The 17320-nt window shown below is 39.6% G+C and overlaps 1 protein-coding gene across 2 annotated transcripts; it reads left to right on the top strand.

The window, feature by feature from the left end:
• Window positions 1–1650: 1650 nt before the first annotated feature.
• On the top strand, window positions 1651–16182 carry LOC128865937 (golgin subfamily A member 4). 2 transcript variants are annotated; one of them, XM_054106369.1, is made up of 8 exons: window positions 1651–1880; window positions 2163–2259; window positions 2330–2508; window positions 2591–2794; window positions 6655–10785; window positions 10857–10928; window positions 15550–15672; window positions 15741–16182. In XM_054106369.1, the coding sequence occupies exons 1-8, from the start codon at window positions 1809–1811 to the stop codon at window positions 15756–15758; spliced, it is 4896 nt and encodes a 1631-aa protein (XP_053962344.1). In that variant the 5' UTR covers window positions 1651–1808; the 3' UTR covers window positions 15759–16182. The 2 variants fall into 2 exon arrangements, with proteins under 2 accessions (XP_053962344.1, XP_053962343.1); XM_054106368.1 differs by having other exon boundaries at window positions 2315–2508.
• Window positions 16183–17320: the final 1138 nt, after the last annotated feature.

The following is a 17320-nucleotide window of genomic DNA, read 5'->3' as shown; positions in this document are numbered from 1 at the left end:
TATTGAAAACGGCGTGCGCTGAATGTGAATACCATATTTATTTTAAAGATTAAATCATTGAAGAAACGAGAAACCACTTTCATTATTGTCAGAAGGAAAATTAAAGGGGCAATATATCGATATCAAAAACTTGCGAAAACTGGTTTACCTAAAAACGAAATCTTGAGATTTTATGAAATACGAAATCGGAAAAGTAGGTGGAAATGAGAGTAAGGCTAAGAGAGGCAGTAATACAATGTAATTGCTGATTTATTAATAGACTATTCCTATGCGAGAATGGCGGCCGCCGTAGCCGAATGTGTTGGTGTGTGACAACCATTCGGATTTTACAGAGAAAACGTAAGTTCGAATCTCGGTGAAACGCCAAAATTAAGTAAAACATTTTTCTAACAGCGGTCGCCCTTCGGCAGGCAAATGCAAACCTTCGAGTGTATTTCTGCCATGAAAAAGCTCCTCATAAAAATATCTGCCGTTTAGAGTGGGCTTGAAACTGTAGGTCCCTACATTTGTGGAACAACATCAAGATGCACACAACAAATAGGAGGAGGAGCTCGGGCAAACACCCAAAAAGGGTGTACGCGTCAATTATATATAATTATATATGCGAGACTAACCATAGGGGGCAAAACAATAGAGTTAAAAGTCCCAGATATCGAAGAATATGGCTGAATGACCAATGAGACCATGATCATGAGATAAGAGGCAGAATAGAAATGGCTAGAGCAGCTTTCATAAAGAGATAGAAGAAATTGATACGCCAGGACATACCAATTGGGTTAAAGACGAGATTTTTAAAATGCTATGTATGGTCAACACTCTTGTATGGATACGAGGCCTGGACGTTGAAAACCATAAGCATATACCGACTAAAATCTTTCGAAATGTGGTGCTATAGAAAAATATTGAGAATAAGCTGGAATGACAAAATTTCGTAGTGCTAAATAGAATGAAAACCTCTTATTTCGGGCACATAACAAGAGGTCACAAATACGATATTTTAAAATTGCTGGTACAAGGAAAAATTGAAGGAGAAAGAGGAATTGGTAGGAAGAAAACGACGTGGCTAGACAACATCAAGGAGTGGAAAGGTCTCAAAACAATCGGTGAACTAACAGGAGCAGCGAAAAACAGACAAAAATATAATGACATCATTAATAATATGACCTGACAACCGTCCGACTAAGATTAGAATAACGTTTTTATGTAATCGCGAACATCCAGCATGGATACGCCGATTAAGAAGAAGATTAATAATTATAATATAGATGTTAATTATATTTGTTTTTAATAGTTAATAGATAACAAAAATCATTATTTCCATTAAAAAAAAATGAAAAAGTATTTATTTCACGGCCCAATTGTTTTTGGGATATTTTGAATTTTAAAATGTTAAAATTACCTTTTAAATTTGATATCATCTTAACTAATTATCGTAAAAAACTTTTAGTCCCTTGTAATCAGCATAAAAAGTTCTATTGAACCACATTAATATCATTTTTTTAGTTAAACGGCGCGCATTCATTACTTTTTCCCCATAATCCGTAAACTCTCAATTTTTAAATATGGGGCTCTGTGCTTTGTTTTGAAAATTCTGATCAATTGTCTTTTGATTTTCTCGTTTTTAAATTGCCGATTAGCAACGTTGCTAATTTCAGTAGTTATTTTTCCCGTATTTTGGCAGTTTACACGTAGTATTTTAATGGATTGCGCAGTGTGGTAGAATTTCTGAAAATATCTTAAAAAAATTGTAAAATTTATGGTGTAATTAGTGTTATTTGGAATTAAGTGTATGCGAATAAAGATACAATATGTTTGCTAATTTGAAAAACAAACTAATAGAGGAGGTGAAGGCGTCGCCTTCCAAATTCCAGCAATTCGCGGTAATTGAAAAACAAAGTAGAGAAGGTGGAATTACAAGACGACAAAGCACTCATCTCAATGTCCACTGCAGCAATTGAAATGATGTCAAATCCAATAAATATGTTACAAACATATTTTTAAGCTCTTAAGAAGGGCGGGGGAGGGGTGCTTCGTGTTTTTTGTCATATTCGCCTGTGCGCTTTTGACTATCTTGGAACTAATGTTTTTTTTTTTATTTTTCATCACTTTCTCTTATTTGTTTGTTTTGCTTTCGCTTGCTTGTGGCCAAAAATGGAAAATAGGCTGCTGTCTCGTCGTCGGCAAGCACAACGCCTAGTGGTTCCGAGTCTACTACGACAACGACAACCAATGAAAATTTTTTTAGTATTACAGAGGAAGGTGAGCGTTTTAGCTGAATTTACATTGTAATATTCCAATACATAACACAATATAGGCATTCAATTTGCAGATACACCACAAAATTCACCGTACAAACCTTTGAAATTACCACCGGGTGCAGTAGGCGGGCGGACACACCATAATGGACCTAGCGTAACTGGTGGTGCTATATCCCGTACCAGAAAACTATCGAACTCATCAATGGCCAGTGATGTGTCTTTTCGTCTGCCCTCCTACGAATCACCCCCTGTTAGTATAATATAGTACATTTTGTGTATTAAAGATTTAAATAAGGGTTATTAAAAAATTTCTCGCCTACATATGCACTTAGATGTATCATATACAATCGGACTTGGAGTCTAATTGCAGTGAGCTGGAAGATACAGCCTCCACGGCAAAACTGGATATCATCACTAAAGAACAGCTATTCGATGCGTATAAAAAATCATTGGATCGCTATCACAAATATCGCAGCCGATACACGGATTTGGCTAAGAAATATAAAGACCTAGAGTGCGACAGTACTAAGGCGCGGGTAAGAACTTATATATGGTTTCAGGCAATATAATTAATAACTGTTAAAGTGTTCATAGTAATTTTATACGTGTGTGTGTATTATGTGACTGTTCATTATCAGTTTTTTGAATAGGGTTCAGATAAGATATTACAAAAAGTGCACGTTTTAATTTTTTTTACTTTACTAAATTGAACTTCCTTGTTGCTGAATTATATTTGAGTCCATTAACATCTTATTATCAGATTAATTAGCAGGTTTAATTAATAACTTCTAGAAGAGGTCGCTCTGCGTTAAGGGGTTAGGGGTAGTCAAAGGCCCGAAAAAATGATGATTTTCAATAATAAATTTTTTTGCTAGTCAATTGCTTTATTTTACAAAAATAAAAACATAGCATTAATATATCATGTTTCGGCTTGATTTTAGCGAAATTTCAAAAAAAAAATTAATAATAATTGTTGTTGTTGTTGTAGCAGTAACTTTACCCTGTCAGTGTAGTGCAATCACTGGTCGTCTTCACCTAGCTCATCTAACGGTAGGCCCAGGAAACTTGTTGTTTCGATGGGTTGGGTCCAGAGGGAGAGGGGTGTAAGATGAGTGGGTTTGATGGGGCATGTGAAAAGGTTATCGCTGTTTGTGTGGAGCCCGTTTCTCCAGAAGTCCCTTGCGGTGATCATCACAAGTCCTTGGAGATTCATCTAAAATCAATCGGACAGGAGAAATTAGTCTTACTAATTAATAATCTTGTGCCTGCTGATCGAAGCTTTTTTTTCCAAAACTAACAATATGGCGCCCTCAGGAAATATTCTGCAGGTTTTCGAGAAAAAAACCGACAGTTAATTGTTAAAAAAATTGAAATTATTGAAAAAAAATGCATGTAGCGTAGTACACATAACAGAAGTGAAACTTTCAAGGCCGTCAAAGAAAGAGGAAGAGACCCGAGAGAGAATGAGAGATAGAGAGAGAGAGAAAAAGAGTATATATCTAAATAGATTTACAACATTTGCAGAGAATACAAATAGACAAAATTTACAAAAAATGCAGAAGAGTCTCCCGGTGCAGGTAAACGCCGGACACAAACCGTGGCAACAACGCGCACTACTCCGAGCGTTTATCACCCGCACAAACGCATCGATTCCAGGACCGCAGCAAGGGCACAAATTACCGCAAGGCAATACCAATAAATCCGACACCGGGATGGATAGCACTTTATAGTACGCACAAGCACTAGCCAGGAAACGGAAATAAGCACCAAAAAATTGGGATCAAAAAACGCCTCAAACAGTAGGCACCAAAAATATATTTCCTACAAATTTGCACCAACAAACAATCGCCAAAAAGTAGGCAGTGTTATTTCTCACTAGAAATTAGCAACCCCAAAGGAAAACTCAGGAAAAATAGCCTAAAGTGTATCTAAGATATATATAAGGAAAAGCTCTCTCTCTCCTTTTCCTCTATGCTATACCTTTTTTCTCTCTCGCGGAGCGAAAAATCGCTGCATGGCCTTGAAATTTTACTCTCCATTCTCGCTCGTCCATCGACGCCTAAGAAGTTTTACTAAAAAAAAATCGAAATTTTTGAAAAAAAAAATCGAAATTTTTGAAAAAAAAATCGAGATTTTGAAAAAAAATCTTCGATCAGGCACGAGTTTTTTATGTTTTTCAAAAGCAGTATTGCAGCAGTATTTTATTGAAATCTACCAAGCGGTTTTTAAGTTACACGGGTCACCAGTTCAAAAAACCTAGTTTTGATAAAAACGCATTTAAAGTTTTGCTGCTGCCAGCTACTTGCTCTCGATAGCTCCGAAGCGCCCGAGCGCCCTTTGTTAATTGTTGAATAATTCGAAGAGTATTTGTGGGATTCACTTCAAATTTTCACACAATATTTTTAAGATACACACAAATACTTTAAGAAAATGAAAAAAAAAAAAAAAAAAAAATTATGGAAATTCTGACTACCTCTAACCCCTTAATGTCCCAACAAAAATTGTCAGCAGATAATACTTTGTTTCCTTTCTGGTTCATTCCTGGGCTGTTCCTATTCTTTCCCTGTTCAGCAACTAGGCTTCAAGAGCTACTCACTTCTAGGAAAAATAGGGCAATCAGAAGATGTTACTCTACTTGGCTGGTCTGTTCTTACTTTATGCGCTTTTACATTTAAGGTGCAAATGGAGAGACGAGCGTCAGTTCGATGACTTTGCTGAGGTGGTTTTCTCACCTTGAGTTTTAGATATATTAGTTTCGGGGCTCATTTGTTGGCATACTGGAGTTTGATATACAAATTTTTGACTAAATGTAATTATTAACTCTCGGTTTTATATAAAATTTAAACTTTAACTTAATTTGCTATGCAGTTAGGTGAATTAGGTGCTGTGTGTTGAGGTGAATTAACAATTTATAATTATTTATTACTAAGGGGTGGTCTAGAGCTCGAAAATTTGGGGTATTTTCAAGAATTTTTACAATAAAAAAATGAAAAACGGTATTTAAATTTTTAGGCTTTTTTAAACTTCTTTCACATACAAAAATGAAAAAAAAAATTATAATTTTTTTTTAATTTTAATAATTTTAAAAATGGCGCTGAAGTTGACCCTCCCGAAAAAATGGATCTGAACGGTGTTGTTCATTTTCTCTCTTCCATTTATCTGAAACACAAAAACCAAAAAAATTATTAATCAGTATGACTGTAGCTATGTATGGCTCGTGCTGGAATAAAAAAAAAATTGACAAAATGGTGCGGTTTTGAATTTGAAGCTCTAAAAATCGGGGTTTTTCCGGGCGATAGCCATTGATGTTGTGAACAACATATTAAAATTTCAGGCGATTCGGTTGAATAGTTTTTTTTTTTGACAACACCAGGCCGAAAAAAGTAGTTTTGAAATAATTGAGATTAAAGCTTTGAGAGAGATTTATTTTCCATTGATGCCGCCGCGTGACGAATCTGACTCTACCTGCTAAAACCTAAAATGAATATCCTTCCAAAAATTTGACAGTATATTCTTAAAAACCTACTTTCGAAATATAAAAAAAACGCCTTTTTGAAAATTCTTGACCCCTTAAGGGGGTAGCCTGCTTTAGAGGCTTCAAAAAATCGATTTTTTCGTGGATTTTTTTTTGGGAAGGAAAGAAATATTCGATTGAAACGAAACTTTCTGGTTTTATTGTTAGATATTTCAACAGTTTTTTCAAATTTTTAAATTAAGATATATGTCATATTAGGCCTGGTACAAGCATTTTGCCGAGGCGCCTCGAGTGTGCATGTGTCGTGCGGCGGGAAAGATGCAGGTCGCAATTTTAATCTGAAACCAAAAACCCAAAAAAAAAAATTTATTTTAGTATAGTATAACTTCTAGCTAAACCAAGAAAATTAAACAAAAAGTGAGAAATTCAACGATTTTTCGCTATTAAAAAAAAAATTATGTTTTTGGAAAAACAAATTCACTTGTTTGTCACCAGATTGTTTAAAAAGTGGGTTAATCATAACTTTCTTAAGGTTTTTTAGGTTCAACTATAAGAGAATTTAATTCCGAATGCAATCAATGTTATCTCGTTTTGATAGGACGTTTAATTTTTTCCCTATCTTTCCCGCTAATTAGGAAAAATCGTAAAAATAAAAAACCGAGAAATCGCACTTCGAGCGATCCGGTCGCTCGTATACCTGCTCGACGCTTGCTCACAATTTCTTCTGTAACCCCGAAAATATTTTGAATTTGCTTCTGAAATTTTGAGGACACCTTCTTGAATAGTTTGGGAAGACATTTATGCAAAAAAAAAAAAAATCTATTTTTTGAAGCCTCTAAAGCAGGCTTCCCCCTTAATAATAACTATTTTAATCCATATTAATTAATTAATAATTGATTACTTTTTGTTGTTGCCTTATAGTCGGTACTTGTGGAGACGCAGGAGAAGGCTATTCGTCGTATCAGTGAATTGCGTGAGCAGTGCTCTTTAGAGCAGCAAGCGAAAGCGCATCTCGAAGAAGCATTGCGCATGGAAATGGATGACATGCAGTGCAAAATGCAAGCATATCAAACAAAATTAAAGTTACTTGGTGAAAATCCGGACAATGTGACAACCATTCTCTCATTATCTGCCTCCAACGATGTTAGTGGTGGAACCTCACTTATAGACCTGGACGATAGTAATAATAGTAACAACTTCACTAATCAGGAGGAGTTAATTGAGAAAAATTCTACAAATAATCTTTTAAATGCTAGCATTGAAAAAGACACATCGCAATTTTCTCAACTAAAAAAGGAATTAGAAGAACGCCAACTTCAAATAGAGGAACTTACAGCGAACATGCTCAATGCCGAAGAGACTATTGCACAATTGCGCAAGCAAGAGGAAGAGAATGCATTGCTTTTGGCTCAAACCAAACAAAACATCCATTCAGAGCTCGAAAACAAAGAAAGTGAAGTTAAAAAACTTACTGAGAAAATTACTGAAATGCAAAAAGATTTGCAGGAGGCCACAAAAAAAGCTATGCAAATAAGTGAGCAGTCAGATGAGCTCAAGGAATTGCGTGAGAAATTCAAAAATTTGCAAACGGCCAAACAGGAAAGTGATGCAAAACTCATTGCTGCAGAACATTTGCTCGGCCAGTTAAAGGATCAGCAAACAACAAAAGATAATGCGTTGAAAGCCACTGAAGAGAAACTAACAAAAGCGGTCAAGGATAGTGAACAGAAATTGGATGAGTTGCGACAGCAGAATGCACAGCTAAATGAGATGGTGCAGCGCTATCAGCAAAACGAAGTGTCGTTGGCGGAGATAGATAACGAATTAAACAGAACGAAAAACGAGAATGATATTCTTAAGTCAACTATTGCGGAAAGTGAACGAAAACTACTAGAACTGGCAACAGAACTGCACACAGAAAAGGAACAACTAGAGCGTCATAAGCGAGAAAAAACCACGGAGGACGAACGTTGGAAAGCGATGCAGGCTCGGGAGGAGGAATTGAGTAGGACATTGCAAGAGGCACAAGTTGCGAACGAAGTGCAGGTACAAAGGATCAATCAGTTAGAGTCAGAGTTAAGGATATCTAACGAACGAAATGCTTGCAATGAAAGTGACGCGCTTGCTGCACTCCAAGCAGAATTGCAAAAGGTCAATGAAGAAATGGTTGCTAAAGTGACGGGCATGAAAGAGCAGCTCGCTAGTAAGGAAAAAGAATTAAAATCCCTTACAAATAAGCTGGCAAAACAGAAGAAGCAATTCGAAAACCAACATAATTGTGTTCGTGAGCAAAGCGACGAAATCGAAATGCTCCGATCAGAGTTGAAAAAACATGAACAACATCTTAAAAATTTACAGAGTGAGTCGTATGCGCGCGAGGAGAGGGACGAGGCGGAGAAAGCTAAACTAAAGGCACAGTCCCAAAGTATACTTCAAGATATAGCGCAAATACAAGAAGAAATGCGCATTGTGCGGGAATCACATGGTGAGCTGGAAGCGGAGAAACTAAAGCTGGAGCAAAGGATCGAAAATATGCAACGGAAAGCGCTAAACGCCAGTGATGATTCTCAACATTGGCACGAGCAATTGATCGAAGCCGAAAACAAACTGCATCAGGTGGAGGCAAAATTACAGAATGTCGAGACCGAGAATTCTCAATTGGCAGAGCGGAATTGTCTACTAGAAGAGCAAAATAACCGGTTTGAGAAGCAACTTGTGGAACGCGAACGACAGAAGGACTCGGAAGAGGCGAATGCCAATGAGTTGCGTTTGAAATTGGATGCAACGGAAATGGCAATGCATAAACTAAACGAGAAAATGTCGCAAGTGCTAGACGAAAACATGCAAATGCACAATACACAGGAATTGATGGACCACGATTACCGTGCATTGCAAAAAAAAATTGATGCATTGGAGAAGCAGAAGTTGATGGCAGAGGATGGGCAAACGTGTTTACAAGAAGAGTTGGATGAGATAAGGGAACGTAAGTTGGTATTAGAAACGAGGTTACGGGAAACCGTCGAACAGCTACAGCAGGCGGAGGAAAAATGTACCGAGGAAAAGAAAAATGCTGAATCAGATTTTAAGGAGATTGCAATGGCCAGAGAGCGTTTGGAGTTGGAGAATCAGACGCTGAGTGCGGAATTGAATGAGCTTAGAGCAGTAAAGTCGGATGATGAAAAGCTGCAGAGCTTAATGAGGGAACAAAAAAGTCGTATTGAAGTGTTGGAACACGAATTATTTGAGGCGAAGGAAGAGGGCAGAGCAAGCCTTGCATTTGCAAGGGAAGAGAACTTGCAACTGAGAGAGGAATTAGTTAAACTGAAAGCAGCATTTGCAGAATTGGAGCACACGAAGGAGGAATGCGAAATTCTAAAAGACGAAACTACCAAACTTAACCAAGAATTGAGCATTTTAAACACAGAACTGAATCAGAGTCGTCAAACTTGCCTAGAACTTGAGGCACAAGTGGCAAATTTGAATTTATTGGCCCAAGAAAAAGAAGCCAATGAACGAGAACTAAAATTATTGAGAGATCAAATTGATAAATTACAAGACGAATCGAAATCATATAGAGCCGAGGCGCAAAACAATGCCGCGGCGTTGGAAACATTAAAGCACCAATTGGATAGTGCTAGCGACATAAGCGAAAAGTTGGGGAACACTGAGGCGGAATTGCAGCAGCTAAAAGAAAAGGAAAGAAATTTACGAGTCGAAACTGAAGCCAGTGCTGAGTCGGCTGTTAAGCGGATTCTTGAACTGGAGGACCAGTTAGGAATTGCTAACAAAGATGTGGAGCGATTGCATGAAAGCAATGATGCTATCCAAGTGGAAATGGATAAGTTGCAGAACAAGAATGAGTTGCAAGTGCAAAGTTTGGAGGGGACATTGAAACAATTGCGTGAAGATAACGAAAAACTTGAGAAACTGGTTGCGAGCCAAAAGAATGATGCTGAAAAACTTGAAAATTACGAGCAATTGCAGATTGAAAACGAGTACTTGAATAAACATCTGAAACAACTGGAAATCGAAATGACGGAACAACGTGCAGAAACGTCGACCCAGCTAAAGGACGCAGAAGATTTGCGCGAGAAATTGAAGTCACTGCAATGTGAACTCTATGTGTTGCGTGAGAATGCCGAGAAGCACGACGACCAGTTGGCGGAGAAACAAAGAGCTATTGATGATGCTAATAGTGAAAGCAAAGAGATACGCGAAAAGCTGGCGAACGAACAAGCCGAGTTGGAACGTCAGGTGGTGCATGCCAAGTACATTACCGAACAAAACGATGCGATACAAAGCGACCTGTTACACAAACAACACAAATTGACCGAAGTAGAGCAGCAATTGCATGACGTCAGGGTGGAGCTTGACGACGTAAAATCGACGTACGAATCAGATATTGCCACTAAAACAGAGGAAGCAGATCAATTGCGCGCTAAATTGCAGCAAGTCGCGAGTGAACTTGATACGAAAGCGCGACTGCAAGAGGAGTTGGATGCGTTGCGCATTGAACTTGCCGAGCGTAGCAGTTTTCACGAAGTCTCACTGGCGACAGCAGCAGTGGAAAGCGGACAAAAGCCAGCTATAGCGAGTGATGCTGAGCATTTGCGCCGTATCAACGAATCGTTGCAACGAGAATTGGAAGATCTCAAACACAAATCTACCTCCGAGATCACAGAGCTTCAACAAGAAATCGAAGACATGCAAAGCAATGCGAAACATATGGCTGAACGTTTGATGGAAGTTGAACGATCGCGCGCTACCTTGCAAGCGCAAGCGCTATTTTCTACGCCGAATGCAAACGTTAACGAACGGTCGGTGACGTCGTCAGCTGAAGAGCTGACTGGCTCGAAACAGGAAGAGATGTTGCAACGCGAAAGAGACGAATTAGCGGCAAAATTGCGTGAAATCATGAATGAAGTGCGTGATGTTTCCGAGCGCAATATTTTCCTTGAACAACAGTGCGAAAACTATCTTATATTAGAGCAGTCCAACGAACGTTTGAAGCTGCAGAATGCCAAACTCTCACGCCAATTGGACGAAACATTGGTGTGTAGTTCAGAAGTATTATTTGATGGAATGATTAATTTATTTTTTTTTTTCGTTTTATATGTACATAGGTGTCAATGCAGCACAACGAAGGGATTACAGCGAATACGGAATTTGAATACTTAAGAAATATTATGTTCCAGGTAAGAATTTCATTTTTCTTAATTATGCAACAAGCTTTTGGCTTCATTCATAGACGCAGCCGTAGCGGCCATGATTCTTTTAGTCACCGAGCGCTGAGCAGTTTCAAATATTGAGAAGCCCAACAAAAACAAATTCATTCATAAGTTCGAGCTCATATTTCTAAGAGCAAAGTACTTTCATTCATAAAACGAGCCGCCCATATGCCGATGTCCGACATTTACATCTAAGATTCAAGAAATCAAAACAAAATAGTCAATACTGGAATATTTGTAATAGAACTATTTGAAAATATTTGGTGAGCCGTGAATTTTTGTCATGTCGACTGGTCGCGGCTTACTGTTAACTTTTGGTGAAAAATGTGTCTGTGGTGATTCCTTTTCGTGGGACGAGAACCCTTTAAAATTCCATGCGTTCCTGGCATTGAGACTTTGAGACATTGAGGATGGTTCCATGTGTAGAAGTCCACGCAAGTGGGGAAAGTTACTGATCGCCATTCACTTGGGAGTGGCCAGGACGATTCTTCTACATATGGTTCAAGCAGCTCACAACGTCCGGGATTAGCCCACGTATCCTCTGGTTAGCTTCCGAACACCCGTTCGGGAGTGAGCTAACGTGAGAAGGCGAAGCATCCCAGCATAGCTGGTTGTGCGCTGGGTTTGGGACCCGCCACTTAAAAAGCCCCCCCAATGAAAACAGCAACAAAGCCTCGGATGAGAACTTCCAACACTGATGACGACCCCTGCAAACGAAATAAGGAATACGACTTGAGGGCATGCACCTGGAATGTCCGGTCCCTTAATGGGGAAGGTGCCTCTGCCCGGCTGGTTGATGTCCTCGTGAGAGTAAAGGCTGACATCACTGCCATCCAAGAGATGCGATGGACGGGGCAAGGTAAGAAAACCATAGGACCTTGCGACGTCTACTACAGCTGCCATGTAAAGGAGCGCAAATTCGGTGTCGGATTTGTTGTGGGAGAGAGACTTCGTCGCCAAGTACTGTCGTTCACTCCGGTGGACGAGCGTCTCGCAATAATCCGCTTCAAAGCGCGATTTTTTAACATCTCGCTAATTTGCGCCCACGCCCCGACGGAAGAGAAGGACGATGCGACCAAGGATTCTTTCTATGAGCGCTTGGAACGTTCCTATGAGCGCTGCCCCCGCCACGACATAAAAATCGTGCTTGGCGACTTCAACGCCAGGGTGGGCAAGGAGGGAATTTTTGGTACCACAGTCGGAAAATTCAGCCTGCACAACGAAACATCCGGCAACGGACAGAGGCTGATCGGCTTCGCCGGGGCCCGAAACATGGTAGTCTGCAGCACCAGATTCCAGCATAAAAAGATACACCAAGCTACCTGGCTGTCCCCTGATCAAAAAACGCGAAACCAGATCGATCATGTTGTGATAGATGGAAGACACGCTTCTAGTGTATTAGATGTACGTACGATCCGAGGAGCCAACATCGACTCGGATCATTACCTTGTTGCAGCCAAATTGCGCACACGCCTCTGTGCAGCAAAAAACGTACATCTACCTACGCAAAGAATGTTCAACATCGAAAAGCTGCAATCACAACAGACAGCCAGAAGATTCGCCACTCGACTCTCACTCCTGCTCTCGGAGAGCACTGCCCAACACACCGGCATGCGCGAGCAATGGAGCAACATTCCTCGTTCCCTACGTACCGCCGCCGAAGAAGAAATCGGATTTCGGCGAGCCCGAAAAAACAATTGGTACGACGAGGAATGTCATGCTGCCGCCGAAAGAAAAGATGCCGCCTATAGAGCCACGCTGCGATCGGGCGCAACGCGAGCCATGTGGGATCGCTACAGACAGCTGAAAAAGGAAGAGAGACGTATTATCCGACAGAAGAAACGAGAGGCCGAAATACGTGAGTGCGAGGAGCTTGAGATGCTGGCCAATAGGAACAACGCCCGAAAATTCTACCAGAAAGTTCGGCGGCTTACAGAAGGTTTTAAGACCGGGGCGTTTTCCTGTAAGAACAAAGACGGTGATCTGGTGACTGACGTACAGAGCAATCTTAAATTGTGGAGGGAACACTTCTCGAACCTGTTAAACAGTGACAGCTGCGCATGTCATAGAGAAAGTGAAGATCCTGATACCCCAATCGTTGACGACGGAATTATCGTTCCGTTACCCGACCATGACGAGGTGAGAATAGCAATATCACGGCTAAAGAACAACAAAGCCGCGGGCGCCGACGGACTGTCGGCTGAGCTATTCAAACATGGCGGCGAGGAGCTGGTAAGGTGCATGCATCAGCTCCTATGCAAAATATGGTCGGATGAAAGCATGCCTGCCGATTGGAATTTAAGTGTGCTCTGCCCAATCCATAAGAAGGGCGATCCTGCAATTTGTGCCAATTACCGCGGGATTAGTCTTCTAAATATCGCCTATAAGGTTCTAGCGAGCGTATTGTGTGAAAGGCTGAAGCCCACCGTCAACCAACTGATTGGACCTTATCAGTGCGGCATCAGACCTGGAAAGTCTACCATCGACCAAATATTCACAATACGCCAAATCTTGGAAAAGACCCATGAAAGGAGAATCGACACACACCATCTTTTCGTCGACTTCAAAGTACCTCCTGTCTTCAAACAAACAGTCGGCGCACTCGCGTATCGGCACTCACGTCACTGTAGACAGTTATAATTTCGAGGTTGTAAAAGACTTCGTTTATTTAGGAACCAGCATTAACACCGATAACAATGTCAGCCTTGAAATCCAACGTAGAATCTCTCTTGCCAACAAGTGCTACTTTGGACTAAGTAGGCAACTGAGCAGTAAAGTCCTCTCTCGACGAACAAAACTAACACTCTACAATACTCTCATCATGCCCGTCCTAACGTATGGCGCAGAAGCTTGGACGATGACAACATCCGATGAAGCGACACTTGGAGTGTTTGAGAGAAAGATTCTGCGTAAGATTTTTGGACCTTTGCACGTTGGCAACAGCGAATATCGCAGGCGATGGAACGATGAGCTGTATGAGCTTTACGGCGACATAGACATAGCGCAGCGAATAAAGATCCAGCGGCTTCGTTGGCTGGGTCATGTCGTCCGAATGGATACAAACGCTCCGGCTTTGAAAGTATTCGATGCGGTACCAGCTGGTGGTAGCAGAGGAAGAGGAAGGTCTCCTCTGCGTTGGAAAGATCAGGTGGAGAAGGACTTGGCTTCACTTGGTGTGTCCAACTGGCGCCGGTTAGCACGAGAAAGAAACGACTGGCGCTTAACGGCCAAAATCGCGTAAGCGGTTATCGCGCCAATTAAGAGAAGAAGAGCTAAACAAGAAACAAAAGGATCTTTGTTCTGATAACTTCGAGTTTATTTATTCAAAATAGTCCCCTCTGGCCTCGATACACTGTTTTGCGTGATCTAAAAACTTTTCGAAAGAGTGTTTCAGGCCATTGACCGGAATGTCCTTCAGGATGTCGGTACAAGCCTTTCGGACGCAAAACGTTTTCATTTCATAGCCAAACGCAATTTTTCGAATAGGTAGAAGTCACAGGGAGCCATATCAGGCGAATGCGGTGAGCGATTGATGGTTAAAATGCGATTTCTAGTCACAAAAGTGGATTGATGAGATGGTGCGTTATCATACAATAAGCCCCAGCTTCCTTTTTCGCGGTATTCAGGCAACAAACGCTTTAAAACCCCAAGATAGAAAATTGCATTGACGGTTTGGCCTGCTGGCACGAACTACTTTTGGGCAATTCCCTTGGAATCGTAAAAACGAATGACCATCGACTTGATTTTTGACTTCTCCAACCGAGATTTTTTTGGTGGTGGGTCGTCTGGGGCCTTTGAGACTTAGTTTCAGGTACATGTTGGAGACACCACGTTTCATCACCAGTTACAATGTTGTAAAGGAAGTTCTCATCTTTTTTCGCCTCTTTAATGAGGTCTTTCGAATATTGAATTCCGAGCAATTTTTGGTCCTCGGTTAATTTGTGTGGAATGAAACGTGCACAGATCTTTCGTAAGCCCAAATGATCAGTTAAAATGCGATAAGTCGTTGTTTTAGAGATATTCAACTCTGATTTCATGAGATTCAATGATGATTTCGGTTCATTTTTGATATATTTACGAAACATTTCGATGGAGTTTTCGGTGATTACTGATTTTGGGCGGCCCGCATATTCATTTTCATTTATGTCCTTTCATTTCACAACCTTCTCTGAAACGCAAACCACTCATGAACTCTGGCACGAGATAGACAATCATCGCCTCAAACTTTTTTCATCAATTCAAATGTAAGTTTTACCGATTTTAAAACAAAATTTGATGTTAGCTCTTTGTTCGAAACTCATTTTTGTACCGATGACACAAACAGACTGACGCTTAAGACTCAATAACTTCGCTTCCACTGAACCGAATGTCACCAAACTTTGACTGGAAGTCAACTAGGGATGTAACTTCCAACGCACTAACTCATTAAAAAGATGGCGCCATCAAAAACATTTTTATGACGCCAGTCTTGTTTTTTTCGGACTTCACCCTGTACTTATATATATATTACATTCTATTCATCTATTTCTATTTATTTAATTCTACTATTTTCCACCACTAATTTTCGTATACAAATTTCTCATTTCAGTATTTAACGGGGTCCGCTAATGGCAACAACGAAACCCTTGTCAAAGTGATATCGGCTGTTTTGAAGTTCTCGCCGCAGCAAACACAAGTAGCGCTTGAAAAAGAACACCAGCGACGTTCACTCGTAAGTTTAATCCTCATTTAAATCATAAATGGCTTAATTTTTATTCTTTTTTATTTGTAAAATTGCAGATAAACAAAATCTTGTAGCAAGAATTAGAACAAGTCTACTCAGCCACATGGTGGTAGCACCACGAACATTGCTTTGCGGATATTATTGATTGAGCAATTTGTGTAAAGTAAACGGAATTGAAAATACTAGAAGGCAATTAGTACTATATCCACTGAAGGAGTTATCGCTCGAACTGACAGCGCTTTGCTTATGACCCGTTTTAAGCACTAGACATAAATATGTAGATGTACGAAAACTCATGCTAATTAAAAATTATTATTTACCTTTACTTGTAGATCCAAATGACGCATTTTAAATGTAAACAAATATTCTTAAATGAATGATTTACACGATAACATTTATTGAAGGCTAGCAAAAGCGCTGTGACAAACCGGCGCAATGCAGCAGAAATTAGTGTAGATTGTAAAAAAAAAAACAGACAAATTATAAACTGCACGTTCGCAGTCAACGCCTGTATAGTCACATATGTATGTATAACGGATTATAATGAAATTGCTTAAGATGTAATTTTATACAATATTTAATCAAATGTAATTTCATTACTTTGTTTTTTGTTGGTTTGCTTGCGCTTGCATATATATGTATTTAAAAAAATTGTAACACATAAAAATTGTGCAATCATTTAATGAAATTTTGTATGTGCTTTCGTAAATCACATACAACTGGAAAATATTTAAGTATTATGTAAGACAAAATATATCAAATATTGTTGTAATGTAAGTTTTGCAAATAACCTACGTATGTTTTTAGTTTGAAGTAAAACAAAAAAAATTAAATTTATTAATACAAAGAAATAGTTATTAATAAAATTATAAAAATAATAATTGTAACAGTAGTGTACGCGCTGTTAGCTGTTTGGCCGAGCTTCTCCTCTAGCGCCTTGATGTTGTTTCACAAATCGAAGGACTTACAATATTAAGCTGACTCCGCACGGCATATGGTTTTTTATGAGGAGTTTCTGCATGGCAGAAATACACTCGGAGGTTTGCCATTGCCAGCAGCGAAGGGGCGACCGCTAATAGAAAACAAATTTCCTATGATTTTGCTGTTTCATGCAAATAAATTGCGGAACACTTCGGAAATGTATGCTAAGAATAGTCGAAACATTGATTTCAAATGCAAACCTTACAATTAAAGGCTTACGACTCGATCTAGAAAATATTTTGGGTGAGTTCATAAGCGCATCCATTTTTTTTTTTTTTCACTAGACTAAAGCTCCGTAGGTTACGACTGGTCTGATGATTGCAGTGTAGTTGGTGTGCGGTATGGTGCTAAGCCTTTAAAGGATCTTCCCTCGGAGTTTTTTTTTTCAACTCAACTTATTGTAAAACCTTGCTTCCGTTGAGAGATTCAAAGTAGGAGTATTAAGGGGGACCGCCACTGTGAAAATTAAAAAAAAAAAAATAGATTTTTTTGCATAAATTGTTAGTATAGCTACTCAAGAAAATATGGTAAAAATTTTAAAGCGAAATTCGCTTTATTCCCGATTCTATGGGCACTTAAGTGAGCGCCCGTCGGTTCGGCCCCGTAGCGCTTACGATACGATGATTTATTTCAAACGCGTTTTTCTCGAAACGAC

The sequence above is a fragment of the Anastrepha ludens genome, chromosome 6, assembly GCF_028408465.1.
Source record: "Anastrepha ludens isolate Willacy chromosome 6, idAnaLude1.1, whole genome shotgun sequence".
Taxonomy (NCBI): domain Eukaryota; kingdom Metazoa; phylum Arthropoda; class Insecta; order Diptera; family Tephritidae; genus Anastrepha; species Anastrepha ludens.
This window is presented reverse-complemented; position numbering and strand designations above follow the sequence as displayed.

Coding starts and splice junctions, on each gene's coding strand:
- LOC128865937 (XM_054106368.1), top strand. CDS start 1,809: ATGTTTGCTAATTTGAAAAACAAACTAATAGAGGAGGTGAAGGCGTCG. Junction 2,795..6,654: donor GCGACAGTACTAAGGCGCGG/GTAAGAACTTAT, acceptor GTTGCCTTATAG/TCGGTACTTGTGGAGACGCA. Junction 10,929..15,549: donor TAAGAAATATTATGTTCCAG/GTAAGAATTTCA, acceptor TTCTCATTTCAG/TATTTAACGGGGTCCGCTAA.